Raw genomic sequence first — 15464 nt, 5'->3', positions numbered from 1 at the left:
TATATATATATATATATATATATATGTATTATATATATATATATATATAAACACAACTGCGTTAGACAAAACTAGGAAGGGTCATAGCACTTATATATTATTGTCCTGTTATTAGTTTAATTGCTTCTATTGCTGTCCTCAATTGTAAGTCGCTTTGGATAAAAGCGTTTGCTAAATGATTAAATGTAAATGTAAAATTATAGTTTATCTGTTCAGTTGCAGGTTAAAATTATTTAATTTGCAGGTTTATATTATTTATATCATTTCAGGTTAATATATGTTCATAATATTTAATGTTACATTTCATTTTAGAGAATACAGAACAAACCATTTTCTGTTATTTGATAAATAAATACAATTTGAAGTCCCACAGGGTTTAGTTTTAGGACCTTTGCTCTTTTCATGTTACCTTTATTACGCTTATGATACATTTTCATAACAAGTTGTGACTTAGAAGTAGAATTTTCTTAATTTTACATAATTTCTTTGTTTACAATTTTTCACATTTTTAAAAACATTTAAAAACATTGTATTTATTTCCAGACTTTGACTTTATCTGATCTAAAGTGATATTTAAAGTGATATCTAAACATATTTTAAATGGATTTTTAGTGGTTGTGGGGCCATAGGAAGCTTGTGTAATTATTGTGGTAAATAAATAAATTACAGATTTTCTTGATTGCATAAACACTATAGCCAGGCTTCAAATTTCAAAACCATAACGACATTTATCAAAAAGCACACCCATTTCCCTAAACTATAAACACTATTCCCCTGTTTTGACACATGAGTCAGATTTGTTGAACTGTCACTGCAAAACTCTACACACAAATCCCTTCATTTCTCATTGCCTACACTGTAAGAACTGATTCAAGACAAAACTCACCCTGCAATAAAGCCATAAAACGCACCCTGGACAGAAGATAGCAAAGACAGAGCACAGGACATTGTCCTGTCCAAACTTTTCTCTTTCCTTATCTCTGCGTCCCCCTCTCCCTCCACCCTTCCTCTCCCCCTGAGTCAAGTCACCAAAAGTTCACTAATGTCTATATATCACATATGATGTATCTTGTGAATCTATTGTTTTTCCTTTTCATGTTTGGTATCATATTAAGTGTCTCAGTGTGATTGGTAAAATGGTCTTAATTTCATTGCAGTCATTGGTTTAATGAGAAAGATTGAGAACTTAGGAGAATCCTGTTCTCCTCTTTGGGTGATGTCTCTTCAAGATATCTCCCGAAACCAGGTGCTACCCCCTGGGGTACATGAATTGACCCAACAATATTGGTACAACCCTTTTGTTCTGGTCTGGGTATTTAAGGCTAGGTGACAGAGCAGTCTTTGTGAGCCAGTAACCAGGAACATCCCCCATACAGTGCTGTCTCAGTGTTTTCCTGTTGGAAAACACTCACACACCACTGTGTGTCTCTGTCAGGAATGCATTGCTTACTTTTAGAGTCATCTTTGAGTAATTGATGTCATGTATTTATTATTTCTGAATTGGCTTTTAATCACTTGTGTAATTGGCATGATACATTTTACCTGACAAATAAATGTTACATCTTGATTTATTCTGCATTTTTCAGAAATCATTATTACTAGTAGATTAAAGTGTAGTCTGGTGTTTCCGCAAATCTCTGTCCAGGATAGATCAAACCGAAGGCACTATGAATGGAGCATGGGGCACATCATTAAGGAGACCTTCTGATTTCTGGCTGTCACTGACTTAGCAAGTTGCAAGCTCGCAACTATTAAAAAAATTACACCTTTGTTATGAGTCAGCAGTGAGCGGCCGCTTAGGGTAAAATAGTTGCACTGCACCCTCTGACTATTTCATAACTGGCTAGTTTGTGATCGTGAGCGCACATTCGTGACGTGACGTCTCAAAGCAACACCGGGTCCTTAATGAACAAATATTTGAAATTATTAGATGCTCATTGCTCAGAATAATCAAAGATCTAAATTAATTCATAATCAATATTTATGATTATTTTCTAATCAGAAACACAATCTAAATTTGATTATCATTTCAAATTGGAGTCAGATTAAGCGTAGAGCTAAAGTAATATTGAAACTAAATTGCAATAAATTAAGTGAACTTCACTGGAGCGTTGAAAAGACATACACGCAGTATCCCTTCGCCCAGGCCATTGGATTTCCGTCGTTGGGCCAATGGGTGGTCTTTACATACACCATGTTGTCATTTAGAAAGCACTAGCATTCAATATTGTTCACTCAAGTCAGCACAGCTTCAGCTAAATTAGCACACAATTACCCAAGTGGAAACACTAAGAGTCAAAATTGATCACATACCAATCAGAAACTTCAATATAGATAAAAGGGCCAGAGTCAGTTCCTTCAGTTTTGGAACAATGGATCCAGAAAGACATGAAGGAAGAGGTCAAGGAAACTGGAGTGGAGGAGGAGGAGGAGGAGAAGGAGGAGGAGGAAGGTGAAGGGCAAGGGCAAGGAGACAAGTCTCGGATGAAATTTGTGCCACTCTATTTGCCCATGTCTTTGTCCATGGTATGACTATGAGGGAGGCTGGGCTATGAGGAAGGCCAAATTTGAGTCGCTTCACCGTCGCCTCGATCTTAAGAACCTTCCGGGAGAAAAACAGGTAGATGTACTTCAGACTGCTCTCTACTGTATTTTTTGAGAGCTGTACTATGTGCTGTTACAACACATACATGTACTGCAGTGGCGGCTGCTGGTCTTTCAAAGAGGGGAAGCTCATTTTCGACCTACATCATAAAAATTGTCCATCTATTTATACGTAAATTCTGCCCTACGTTCCTTTTCAAGAAAATGTTGTCTTTCGACTACACTTGCAAAATCCGCGATGGGACTGAGCTTGAATAGCTTCAGCGTCAGCGACTTTTTATAGTACAAAATCGCTGTCAATCAAAAGGAGATGCAGTCTTTCGATAGACCCTCCAATCATCACGCAGAAGCCCGGAGTCCAGGCCAGCCCACTTCTCCATTTACCCCCAGAGACGCTGAGCATCCGTGGGTGGGACATAATCGCAGCATTTATCCAATGACCGTCTAGTTTCATAGCAACTGTTCAAAGCAGCCCCATTGAAGTCAATGGACGCTATATGCTTCAACAGGGAAATGCACTGTGACGCTACGGAAATGTATGAGAAGGAAATCGAGTCAGCCAACCTTCTATATGTAGCTGATTCTGAACGAACTCGAAATTCGAACTCGAACGTGTTCTAACGCATTTTTAGTCAGTAAAATGTTAACACAATAGAACATATTTGACCATTAATTTTTTGACATTATTGGGGAAGCCGAGCTTCCCTTGCAGTCTTAAAGAAATCCCCACTGATGTACAGTAGCTGTTGCACTATACTACTGTAATAAAAAGAAATGCATCAAATTGCCTCACATACAGATAGAGTTTTCTGAATGCTTCCATTTTGTAAAAAGGATGTGTTACAGTTATAGTAATAAGTACTTCTATTTTTCCAGGACACAGAGACAATGAAATGGAAGAAGCCTGTCAAATATTTCAGTAGATGTGTGCCTGTGGGGAACAGGCATGCAAGAGGATTTTACCCCTGCTGCCTGGCTAGGGCCAATATAGCCTGTGATATGGACGAGATTCTCTGGCCTGACCCAGACCAAAGACGGGATGCTGAGGCAGAATCATTTTTGTTTGTTTTTTGTGTGTGTTGTACTATGTAGTACATGATGAATGAATAAAAATGTGCCAATGTATCCACTGGTTGTGTCTTTTGTGTTCATCATGTGAAAAGGAACCACAAGCAACATAACTTACCAGTTTTGGATATGTTGTTTTGAATTTATTGCACCAGTGTGTAAGACTATGTTGTAGTGTATGTGTTTGTGAGGGCTTGTGTGTCCTGTCTGAGGGCAAAGTTTGTTTTTTCAGCAAGAGTGAATGGTTTTGAGCGTAGAGCTTCATTTTGACCTGAAAATAGGATGTTTGGGGAATTGGGTGAGACGTTATGGATTTGTGTTTACTGTTTTGAGAATGCGAGGCATAGTTTCAAGAAATGTGTTAAAGCAATCGAGAAAAACTGTAATCAATAAAAAACTAAACCAGTAACAAAGGCTAATAAAACAACTTGCCAATATATAAACACACTTACATAGATATTCACAGAGAGAAGCTAGATGTAGGTTAGTAATGAGCATGCCACAATTGCAAGCAGCTCCCCTTTCCCCTTCCCCCATCCCACAGCATCACAGTGATGAATGCATCCCTCAGGTCAATGCCCCCCAAGGTCACAGGAACAGAGTAGTGGAGTAGAGCCTCTGCACTGTGCGACATGCTCCCAACCCACTCAGGTAACAACAGCATAACTCACTCTTACAGACAAACATCAGGCTCACACCTCCCACCTCAATTTAATCTGAAATGTAATCAAACTGGTAATGTGCTCAAGCTGGAGTGGAGTATAGTAAACACATACAGAAGACCCAAAAGTCTGAGATTACAGATGTCTGGGATGTTTTCATATAAACCTTGAAATGAACAGAAAGTTGTAGGCAATTAGACATTTTAATACCAATAAATGTTATAATGTAAAATGAACAAAATGACAGTCCTTTTATATTTACCCGATGCATACAGAAGTCACAATGTTAAGTCACAAATATTATTTAATACTAAATCAACCTAAATATTTTACGTTACACCATTAAAAACAAAATGTAAGGCTAAGATGAGTTCATTAAGGTAACAACTGCAATTTAACATATCACCAATGGCCATTAAAAAAAATAAAATCAATCAGCCTCTGTTATGTAGGCAACAATGCAAGCAAAAGATCACTCAGGCACATTGGTATGCAAGCGTGCAAAAAAGACAATTGATCATTAATGAGAGCAGTGGAAACAATATCTTACTAATGCAATCTGACAGCAATCTGAATGAAAACAAGCTTGTCAGCCCACGTCATTAGCAGTTTCCATATGCCATGCTGTATTGTTCTCAGACCTTCTGCAGCCTTTTTACAGAGGTCTGCCATTCAAAAGCATTCCACGCGTGTCACAGACTGGAGGCCAAGCAATCTCACATGCCATACTGCAGAGTGACACTACATTTATTAAACTTCTCCACTGGGCACACAAGAGGACACAAACACACACACACTCTCTCTCTCTCTCTCTTCAAAGCCAGTGGCCAGGAAAATGGAACAGGGGGAGGGGTGATATGAATCTGATTTCCCATTTGAAAAACCAAAGGTAAAATTGTCTGACCTTGACTTATGGAAGTGGAGGAGGGTGGGATGGATGGGAGGAGAAAGGGGAAGGCTGGCAAGAGAACAGAAGTGTATATTAATGAGCTGAAAACAGGAGCACAATAGCATGACTGACTGTGATGGGAAGAAAATGGGCCAGGCAGGAAATAATGGTTGGATCTACCCTGGTCTTGTGCTCCAACAACCAGGATTCGCAATCATTCTCATCAGTGGTATCGCCATTTAAATGAACCTTATACTTCTGTTCTGGGGGATTGAATTTAACTCTTTATAGATGCTTGTCATAAATCTGAGGGTCGGTTCGTGATTGTCACAAACAACATTCCTGTCAGTAGCAGCTTAATCAAAGTCAGTTTTCTTTGTGCTGCTGTATTCTTTTCCAAACTGCTGTTGACTGATGTTGCATTCTGTTTGTTATCGGTTGCATAATTAGTTGACTGATATGGAAACTATTCAAACTAACAAAGGCAGGGTTGTGGGAACCTATTAATATTGAGTTCATAGACTTGAGAGGCTTGAGAGGATCCAAACAGTACAGTGTACAGTATTTCAGCATTTAAAACCGGTTTTATTAACCAGCTGAAATTCAGTTTAACATGCAGGGACTAAATGTGCCGAAATAGTAAATGCACTGCATTTACACTATCGTTTGAAAATTTGACAAACGAAGTGAAAAGTGACAGTAACTCATTTATAATGTTACCAAAGATTTATATTTGAAGTAAATGCTGTTTTGTTGAACTTTCCATTCAAAGAATCCTGAGAGAAAGAAAATGTATCATGGTTTCCACAAAAATATTAAGCAGCACAAGGTTTTCAACATCAATAGTAAATAATGTTTATTGAGTATCAAATCATCATATTAGAATGATTTCTGAAGGATCATGTGACACTGAAGACTATGTAACGATGCAGAAAATTCAGCTTTGCATCCCAGGAATAAATTACATTTTAAAATATACTCAAATAGAAAGTTATTTTTCATCATAATAATATTTCAGAATATAAGTGTTTTACTGTATTTAAAAAAATAAAAAATAAATGCAACCTTGGTAAGCATTAAAGACTTCTTTCAAAAATATAACAGATAGTGTAAATAAAAAAAACTCTTTTTGGTGTCAACACACCTCCTTTCTTTGCAAATTGCGCTTTCTATAGATTGCAAAAACTCATCACTACCTGACTGATGCAATTACTATTAAAAACACCAAAAGCAGGTGCTAAACAGTTTTAAGTATTTTCTATTTTCTATTGAACATAGTAGCAATAATTCATTAAATCAAGGAGAAGACCATTATAATCTGGCATACAGTCATGTGCACTTTCTCTAATAAAGAGCTAAATCAGGTGTCTGAACCACAGAGTGATACTGTACAGCCCCAGTGAAGCATCTTCCACAATGCTGTCAGAGAATACAATTTATTCCTAGTAAATTCCTTGCAATATAATCAGTTACCTCATAATTGTATGAAAACAATAACCACATATTTTGGACAGTTGCCTAGAGTCAGAGGCAAAAGGTAAACCTTTCAATAGACACTGATTCTGCAGAAGTATATGAATTCAAATTAACATTCGCAAATTATTCAGACTCACAGAAGCAACATCATTCGCTCATTCAGCTGGGGTTAATCATGTCATCAGGTCTTCAGGCTATTTTAAACTGTCTGCATTCAAACAGTAACAAGAAGGTGAATGTACAGGAAAAGGCAACACAGTCATAAGCAGCAGATGGGTATGATTGAGATTTACAGAGGGTTTACGTGACATCCATAAGCGATAAGCGGCCATTTACATGACACAGTTTTCAACTAAAAACTGAAAACTTTTTATGGTTTTGCCCGGTCATTTACAGGACATAAAAACGCGAACTTTTGAAAACGGGTTTCAAAGTGCAAGTGTGTGAAAACGGTGATGTATGCGCATAAGTATTGTGTGTTCAGTCTATAGCCGCATCCTTTTTCAAAAAGAATTAGTCAGTAGGCTAAACCACATGTCATTTCCTATTGGTCAAGGTTTATTGGAACTATTAATTGGAGTAAGGTCTGGCTGTTACCTAATAAATATATTATTACAAATAAGGTCAAGGAAATTTCATTTAAGATATTGCATAAATTTTACCCCGCTAAACATTTTCTATCCAAATTTAACAAAGACATAGATGTAAGTTTTTTTTTTTTTTGCAACCAGAAACTGTACCTCATTTTTTGTCACTGTCAATATACAAAGAGGTTATGGTGGGAAGTTTCTAAATTTATTAATAACAAATCGGAATGCAACTTTCTTTATACAAGCATGTAATATTTGGTTTTTTTTCAAATATGAAAAGAGTCTGGAAAATGAAACTTATATTATTAATCTTGTGATTATATTAGTTAAGTTTCATATTCATCTGTGTAAATTTAGTAATCAGAAACTTCTGTGGTATTGAAAGAATTTGAAAATTATATGGTTTCCATTAAGGACAGTACAAACAAAAAAGCTGTTGAAACCATTCATTTGTTGAATACATTTAAGATTTTGTGAAATGTCGAAGCCTTTTGGGTTAAGGATACAAAAATATAAAATACAAAAAAGTGAGTAAAAACAAAACTAAGTAATATTACTTAGTTTTGTTTTTACTCACTTTTTTGTGTTTTATATTTTTGTATCCTTAACCCTGGCATTTTTTATTTATTTTTTATTTGAACATTTGTTCGTGTCCTGTAACTGTTGTTCAAGCAAAAAAATAAAAAATCTATAGCCGTTCTTTACAAAGTGACATCGCCAACTGGCCTGGCATGTATAATACAGCGTTTTTAGTAGTTGTCACGGATCCACGTGAACGGGGATCACTTTGACAACGTTGTCATCTGTACGCGAAAAATATAAAGGAAAAACAATTCCGTATTCAAAGAGATGAAGGAGAGTACATTTTTTGAGGAGAGTGTTGTGAGAGCCGCATCTATAATGAGCCTGATTAGCATATAAAGTACATGTGTTTGCAATGACAAGTGAAAATGACAGTGCTTAAATATGCCTGGTGCAGTGCTATACTAGCACAAACAGCACCTGCATGGTTCAAAAGGAATGTGTGTACTTAGTAAATCAGGTTTTTGCCCTAAACTACCTCTCCAAAGCAAAACTCTTGTGAACTCAGTCTCCTCACAAGTACACAATACCAGTGTAAAGGTCTTCACTCACTCTCACCCACTGTCCTTCTCTTCTCCCCTTTTCTAGCCAAGACATATATTTTACAGAGAGTAATGAATAATTTAAAGGGGTCCAATGGGTCCACAACCCCTTAGACGTGCTTTCTTACAATCCGCCTGATTGTAAAAAAAAAAAAAAAAAAAAAAAATGATTGTCTATAAATGACTCTCCTTTAATACAAGTCTATGGGATTTTTGAACAATTGTTTTATTATATGCCAGGGAAAAATAAATAAATCATCAGTCTAATTATTTACATAAGTAATACCATGATACCTCAAATCATACGGTTTGTTAAGGAGAGGCTTCTCCTTAACAAACCGTATGATTTGAGGTATCATTCATGTCTATAGCACAAAAAGGCAGAATAAACCAATTAGCTTTGTCAAGTGCAGTTTAGCACTATCATTAGCACCTTCGAAAAACACCACTACTGACAAAAGCAAAGCAATCTAACTATCAAATCGTGAAAAGAGATTTTCTTTTAATTAAATGAGAGAGAGAGACCCAGAACGAATCAATTTCCAGCATTATTGTTGTATGTGTGTTTGTACTGTATATGTGTGTGTTCGGCTTGCTGCGTTGACCTGCAGAGTTCTGCTAAATCAGCACAGCATGTCTCTGACAAACACTCTGTTTTTCAGCCTCCTCCCAATGAGCCGTTACAGTGAGTTAGTAAAACATAAGGCAGAACAGCTCACGGCTGCAGTCTTCCTCTGAAAACAGACTGCCGACCTCCAGACACGCACACACAAACATACAGAAACACCATTGCAGCATCTGTTCTACTAACCATTACTGCTACAAATCTCATTCTCACACCAGCCGCATTTCCTTCCTACTAATTAACGATTCTCATAGAGTCCTTGAATCACAGAGTTTGAGGACTGTCACTTCATTTTCAAATTACAGCACAGTCTGCAACTGAGAGGATGTTCTTGGCAGAACTAAAACAAATGACTTCCAGCTGTGGTGACCTAACACGCAGTGTACTTCATGATAATGTGTGTCTTTAGCATCAGAGCATTGGACTTCCAGTGAATCTATTTCAGATGGTTCACCCAAAAATGAAAGTCCTATCAACACTTACCCTCATGTCGTTTTCAAACCTGAATGACTCTTTCTTCTGTGGAACACAAAGAAGATATTTAGAAAAATATATATATATTGGAATATATAAGATATAAAATGGAAGATATTTCAAAGAACTGTTTTTGTGCATACAATGAAAGTCAATGGGGTCCAAAAACAAAATTGTATCAAATTAACTTTCATTGACAAAAACAGTGCTTTGAAATATGTTCCAAATAAGAGAGACATTGGAACAACAAGGTTGAGAAAAAATAAAATAATTTTTTTAGCTGAACTATTACTTTAAGCTTAAAACCCTGATTTAGCAATGTAACAAGTATCTGACTAAGCAGTCTGATGTATAATGTGAATTCTCGGTAAATTCTGCCGCATTGTCCTGTCTTTTGTTGTCTTTGCGGAATAAAATATACCCTTTGTGAGTCCGGTGCTTTCCACTTCATTCCCTGCAGCTGAACTGTTACATGTCATTAGTGTCTTGATGTAATAAACCACACGTTTGTTACGTTTCACTGAGTCCAAACATCTCCAATAGACCTAAACTGTGTTCTTTGTTCTTTAGTAAGATAGAAATTATATGTCAAAATGCCAGGTCACGACTCTTGTGTGTATGTGCTATTCAGCCAGGGGACACTTAAAGTCTAACAATTAGCAAACGTGATTACATCTTCTCTAGATTCATTTTTCTATGTTAAATGCAGTTCAGCTCAAAATGTCAAGCGCGGGGCTGTGCATTTCCTCTAATGAGTATTCACTGACTGCATAATTCAAATAGCATTGCAGGAACAGGACAGAATTTTAATGTGTGACGGCTTTTGGACTGTGGCATTTGCAGTCTTGAGGTTGCTTTTTTCCTGCAGCCAGCAATGAGGAATAAATGGATTGATTTCATACAGCACAGAAATGAATGTACCCCCTTCAAATCATGCTGGAGAACATGATCATCAGGTTTAACACCATCTTATTGAGTTCATGCAGCTCGAGTGCTGCTGTCATTAACCTAAAATGGGAATACTGAATATATAGCCTATGGCATGTTTGTGTGTTTGTTAAGAAAGCCAGTTTCAGTAGCAGATGTTGAGTCGGGAAACTGACGAGTGTCTGGTTGTCTAGCAACGAGGTGATGGAGATGAAGGTGGGAAGCAGAAGACTGAAACAGTGAAGTGACAGTTCAGAGATCAGCAGCTGATGAATCTTAATCTTTGTGCTCTCGGTTGGCCTTTATCTGAGCTAATAATACATTGCAAGTGGAAGGATTAGTCTTTTTATCAGACTTTACTTCCCTTCTATATTGTCTTTCTTTCTCTCACTTTAATGCTTATAGCCTGATAGTTACTCATTTTAATGTCTACTGTCCTCCCTCACATAATTTGTTTCTTCTCCCTTTCCCTCTCTTACAGTAAATTCTAAATTAAATTTAGGGTGTCAGCCAATTCCTGCACTGTGCCCTATATAAACATCAGCTATAAGCATGCTTATCGAAAATTAGCATACATCTGTATGTTTTCCATTCCTTGTGAGAGAAAATGTTCATAAAGCGAGAAGTTTAAGTGTATGGGTAAGAAGTGTATATATGTGCATTGAGGGAGGGCTAAGAGAGTGGCAAAAAAGTGAATGTCAAAGAGAGAGACAAGAAAAATTCCTTACTGAGCTGGAGTGTTGGCCATTGCTCTGGCCCTCAGTGCTTGTAGATATGAATCACTATCACCAGAAAAACTGCACTCACATCCCCTCTCCTCCTGCACATCCACCTCTCCACATCCATCAAGAACACGTGGGAACTCAATGTCATTTATTCACCTGCAATTATAACATCTTTTATGCTCAGAGGTGAAGTGTGTATTTTCCTGCCACTAACAGCACCAAGCAAAATCGCAAAAATACTGCTTTTAAAGGGGTCATCGGAAGCAAAATTCACTTTTATATGGTGTTTGCATATAAATGTTTTTGTAGTGTGTGGACACAACCACCACACAATGAAAAAAATCCATTCACTTTTTTTTAATCCTCAAAAAGCCTAAACTCTCAATAATCAAGCGTTTGGATTTTCTGAGCATGATGTAATATTGCTCATGCTCCGCCCACGAAGCGCTGACGGACTGTCCTGTATTAGCATATTTCCCGTATTAGCATATTTCCACCCTCAGCCATTTTGTAACGGTCCACCAGTTTTTGAGGAGGTAAAAAGGGAGCTGTTTTACACAACCATTGAGGAATTTTAACCATTACAAACTTTACATGAAGACCCTAAAGAATCATACCAACTTGTGGAAAATGGGCATCCGATGACCCCTTTAAAGGTGACCGGTTTGAGCAGATTTGGAAGGCTTTCTACGATTGTCAAAATGGTTTTTATTTCTTCCCCACTCGCATGCAGATGCAGAGAGAGTGTTGGGTTTGAACAAAACCAAAACTAGGAAGAGTTTGGCTCTGGATGAAACGCTATCATCCATCATGACTGTGAAAATGGCTGGCCTTGAGCCACGCCACAGTGCTTTAAGTGGGAGCCCTCTACCCCTGTCATCAAGGCATCAAAATGTGCAACTAATACTTACAACACAAAACACCATTCATAAGCTAAATGTGTACACACACACACACACACACACACACATACACACAAACAAACAAACAAACAAACAAACAAACAAACAAACACACACACACAACTTGACATACATGCTCAGGGCAAGTTGTTATGACTGAGTATGTACATTGAGCACTGATGTTCAGTTGACTCGTTTGGGGCCAAATTCCTTTTTTTCTTTTTTTTGATAAATTAGTCTTTTTGAAATATGACTATTTATTTTATTTGGATGAATTTGTCTGTCTTTTATCAGATTTACCAATTGTTATAATTTCCATTTGTGCTGGTCAATTATTAACAATAGGCAAAATTGAATTTGGTGGGGCCGAGGGGCCGCTGCTGCAAATATTTGGGTGGCTCCTCCCCTAACAGATCTTTCTCCAAACTTTTGATAAAACTTGAGAGCCCTTGTTTCGTCACTTAGACAATGTACTTCACGTGGTAACATCTACAATAACTGCTTTTGTTGAAATGAAATAAATTATTTAAGTTTACTGATCATCACTGAATTCGACTAACCTGAAAAAAACAAGGTTTTACTGACAAGGTTTCTCCAGCAGCCAAACACAAACCTTTTCTTTTTCTTTGTCCTTCAGAGCAGATGTCCTGTAGCTGACACAGATCACGCTAGTCTGCCCTCTATAGGTGTGGTGCAGTTGGAGTGCGCATATGTTGAATGTGTCCATCCTGAGCTTTATTGGAAAGTGTATATTGGGTCAATGTAACTCAATTAAGTTAAGCATTCCCTTGTTTTATGTTACATAAACCTGACTGAATTAGGTTACAACAACTAAATTAAAATGTATAGAATCAGGTAGAAATACCTCCATAAAGAAACTACTGCTTTACAGTTCTGTCCTTTTTGTGTACACACTTTTTATGTACATTTTGCTACACTCAATAATTGCAGCAAAATGTCCGGCATACCACAATCATATTGTTGCCTTCAAATCTAATAGACATGAGCTAAAGCCACAAAACATTTTAATTTTAATTTCATGGGGTTTGTAATAAAAAGCACAATATGAATAGCAGCCCTTTGACAAAGCAATTATACTTTAATGAAGGCCTCTATGAGTTTGATTACAGTGGCGTGGCAATACAATCCCCCTCCTCCCCTCGTTCAGTTAATAACACTCTTGAAGAGCCGTGCTGAGTACAGGATCCTGGTCTGGCTCTGTGATACTGGGGTCTGTGCACCGCTCAGTGACACAAGGGAGGTTTAACCACTTAAAAACAATGTAATTACAGAGGCACTGGATAAAATCAATTAACTCCAATGCTGCTTTGATTTAATGTGCATCTAATTAGCATGGCAGTGTATGGTCCAAAGGTGTGCATTCTGTGGAGCCATTGTATTTCTCTGTGCTCTTTTAAATAAGGGAGAATGTGTGTGGGGGTATCACTTTAACAAATGAAGGGCTATGCTGTGTATTGGATGATTTATTGAATTAAAGCCAAAATTGTGATACGGCTTAGTGTGATTATCAAAACACGAAGACTGCAATTTAATTATATAAATATATGCACAGCATGTTTTATAGAGTTAAATACTTTCCATGCTAAATACTTTTTTCTTTTTTTTTTTTTTTACAGTGAAATATTACAATAGGAATAATAATAGTATGTATATTTATATTTTTATTTAGTAATAATAATAATATCAACAAAATAATAATAAAAATAATAATTATATTATTTTATATAGATATTTAAATATAAAATTACACAATTTTACACCAATTTGTGCAACCCTTCAAACAAGCACACACACAAAAAAGATCAAGTTATCCCAAATAGTTCTTAATAAATTTTTTTAATTAGTCATTTGATTGATTTTGCAGTTTCAAAGCATAAAACATTGAACACTGAACACTGAGTGAAATGTGATTACGAAACAAACACAGACATCAAGCATCAACCTCAGAACAATCTTTCACAAGGATTTATGATTGGACGAGAGACTGACCTTGAAGGCATAGTTCACACAAAAAATAAAGATCATGTCATCATTTACTCACCCTCAGACTGATTCACACTTGACTTTCTTCTGCAAAACACAAAAAAGATTTTGAAGCATATAATCAACAAATTTGAGAATAGGGGTGGGCAAAATGACCAAAATCTTATATCACGATATGAATATTTATATTTCTCAATAACGATAATATCACGATACACTGTAAAAAAAAAAAGTTGAGAAAACTTAAATGTTTAAGGCAACCAGCTAAGTTGGATTTTTTACAGTAAAAAAATCCAACTTACGTTTTGTATGACAAATTCATTTTTTAAAGTTTATTCAACTATTTAACATGAAAAAAGTTGAGAAAAGTTGAGATGACTCAAACACGTAAGTTGAGAAAACTCAAAAATGTCCTGCAGATGGTTTTCTCAACTTTTTTTTTTTTCGCACTGTATGAGCAGCGACTTTTTGTGGGACAAAAAAAGTGTCTGAAAGCTCTTGCATATACCAAAATGAGTTCTCTTTTCACTTCTTTTTAAACCGCAAGACTTATAAACCGTTTCAAATGATACGCTAACTTGACAGTGCAGCCCGGCAACGTCACGTGAGCGTATCCACGATAGAGACCATAGAAATATCTACTGGCTGACAAATCTCTACCGGTTTATCTTGTCTACCAGTAATATTCATTTTTGGGTGAACTATCCCTTTAAGCATTCACAGGAACCCACTCCCAAAAGCTAGAGTGCTCAGGACAAAGAATTCACATCAACCTTTCCAGAAGTGAAAATGTCAGCCAATTTCACCCTCTCCTCATAAAAGTAAAGGCTGTCCTCCTTACACTCAGAAAACCTCTGCATATTTCTCTATTTGTCCATCCTTCTGTCTTTGATGTCTCTATTTGAAGGGGGAGTACTGAATAAAGAAATGTATCCTATTAAAATGGGCAGCAGACAGGCAGAGCATGTGAGCATGTCTTTGTGTGGCTGATGAGCACTCCAGCTCGTAATTGCACATCAACACAGAGGACGATGAGGGACAGGACGGCCTCTGCGTGTTTCATACACAGAGGCGGAGAGGAGAGCTCAACCTCCAAAAAAGCATTGGGCTAATGAGGAGCCTCTTTCACCACTAGTCCCCTGTAAAGCATTTCAACTCGCTTGTCTCCTTCTCTCTCTCTTCTCTCCCCTTCATGCCTCGACAGTTACTCGCTATGTTAACCAATTACTGTAGCCAAACTAGTTGCCGAAAGATGTGCAAAAGTGAGGATGACCGCAAGGACACGCTATCGGCCTGAATACATGAATACTTTAAACCTCAATACTTCAACTACAGTGGTTTGAAACTCTTTTGTATAAAAGTTGACATATAATTAATTATAAAGGAGTTACAGC

General features: G+C 37.0%; 1 protein-coding gene across 4 annotated transcripts in view; it reads right to left on the bottom strand.

The window, feature by feature from the left end:
* tnrc6c1 (trinucleotide repeat containing adaptor 6C1) overlaps nucleotides 1–15464 on the bottom strand; it is a 180320-nt gene that overhangs the window by 57472 nt on the left and 107384 nt on the right. For 2 of the 4 annotated variants that reach the window (XM_079887823.1, XM_079887827.1), the window contains exon 1: nucleotides 11168–11257. The exons of 1 other annotated variant lie outside the window; for it this stretch is intronic. In XM_079887823.1, the coding sequence (XP_079743949.1) occupies nucleotides 11168–11187 (20 nt within the window). In that variant the 5' untranslated portion in view covers nucleotides 11188–11257. Of the gene's footprint in view, nucleotides 1–11167; nucleotides 11266–15464 lie in introns of those variants that run through there. One more of the 4 variants, XM_079887830.1, reaches the window with a different exon arrangement.

The sequence above is a fragment of the Squalius cephalus genome, assembly GCF_949319135.1.
Source record: "Squalius cephalus genome assembly, chromosome: 1".
NCBI lineage: Eukaryota > Metazoa > Chordata > Actinopteri > Cypriniformes > Leuciscidae > Squalius > Squalius cephalus.
Note: the sequence above shows the minus strand (reverse complement) of the source record. Positions and strands in the feature narration are given on the sequence as shown.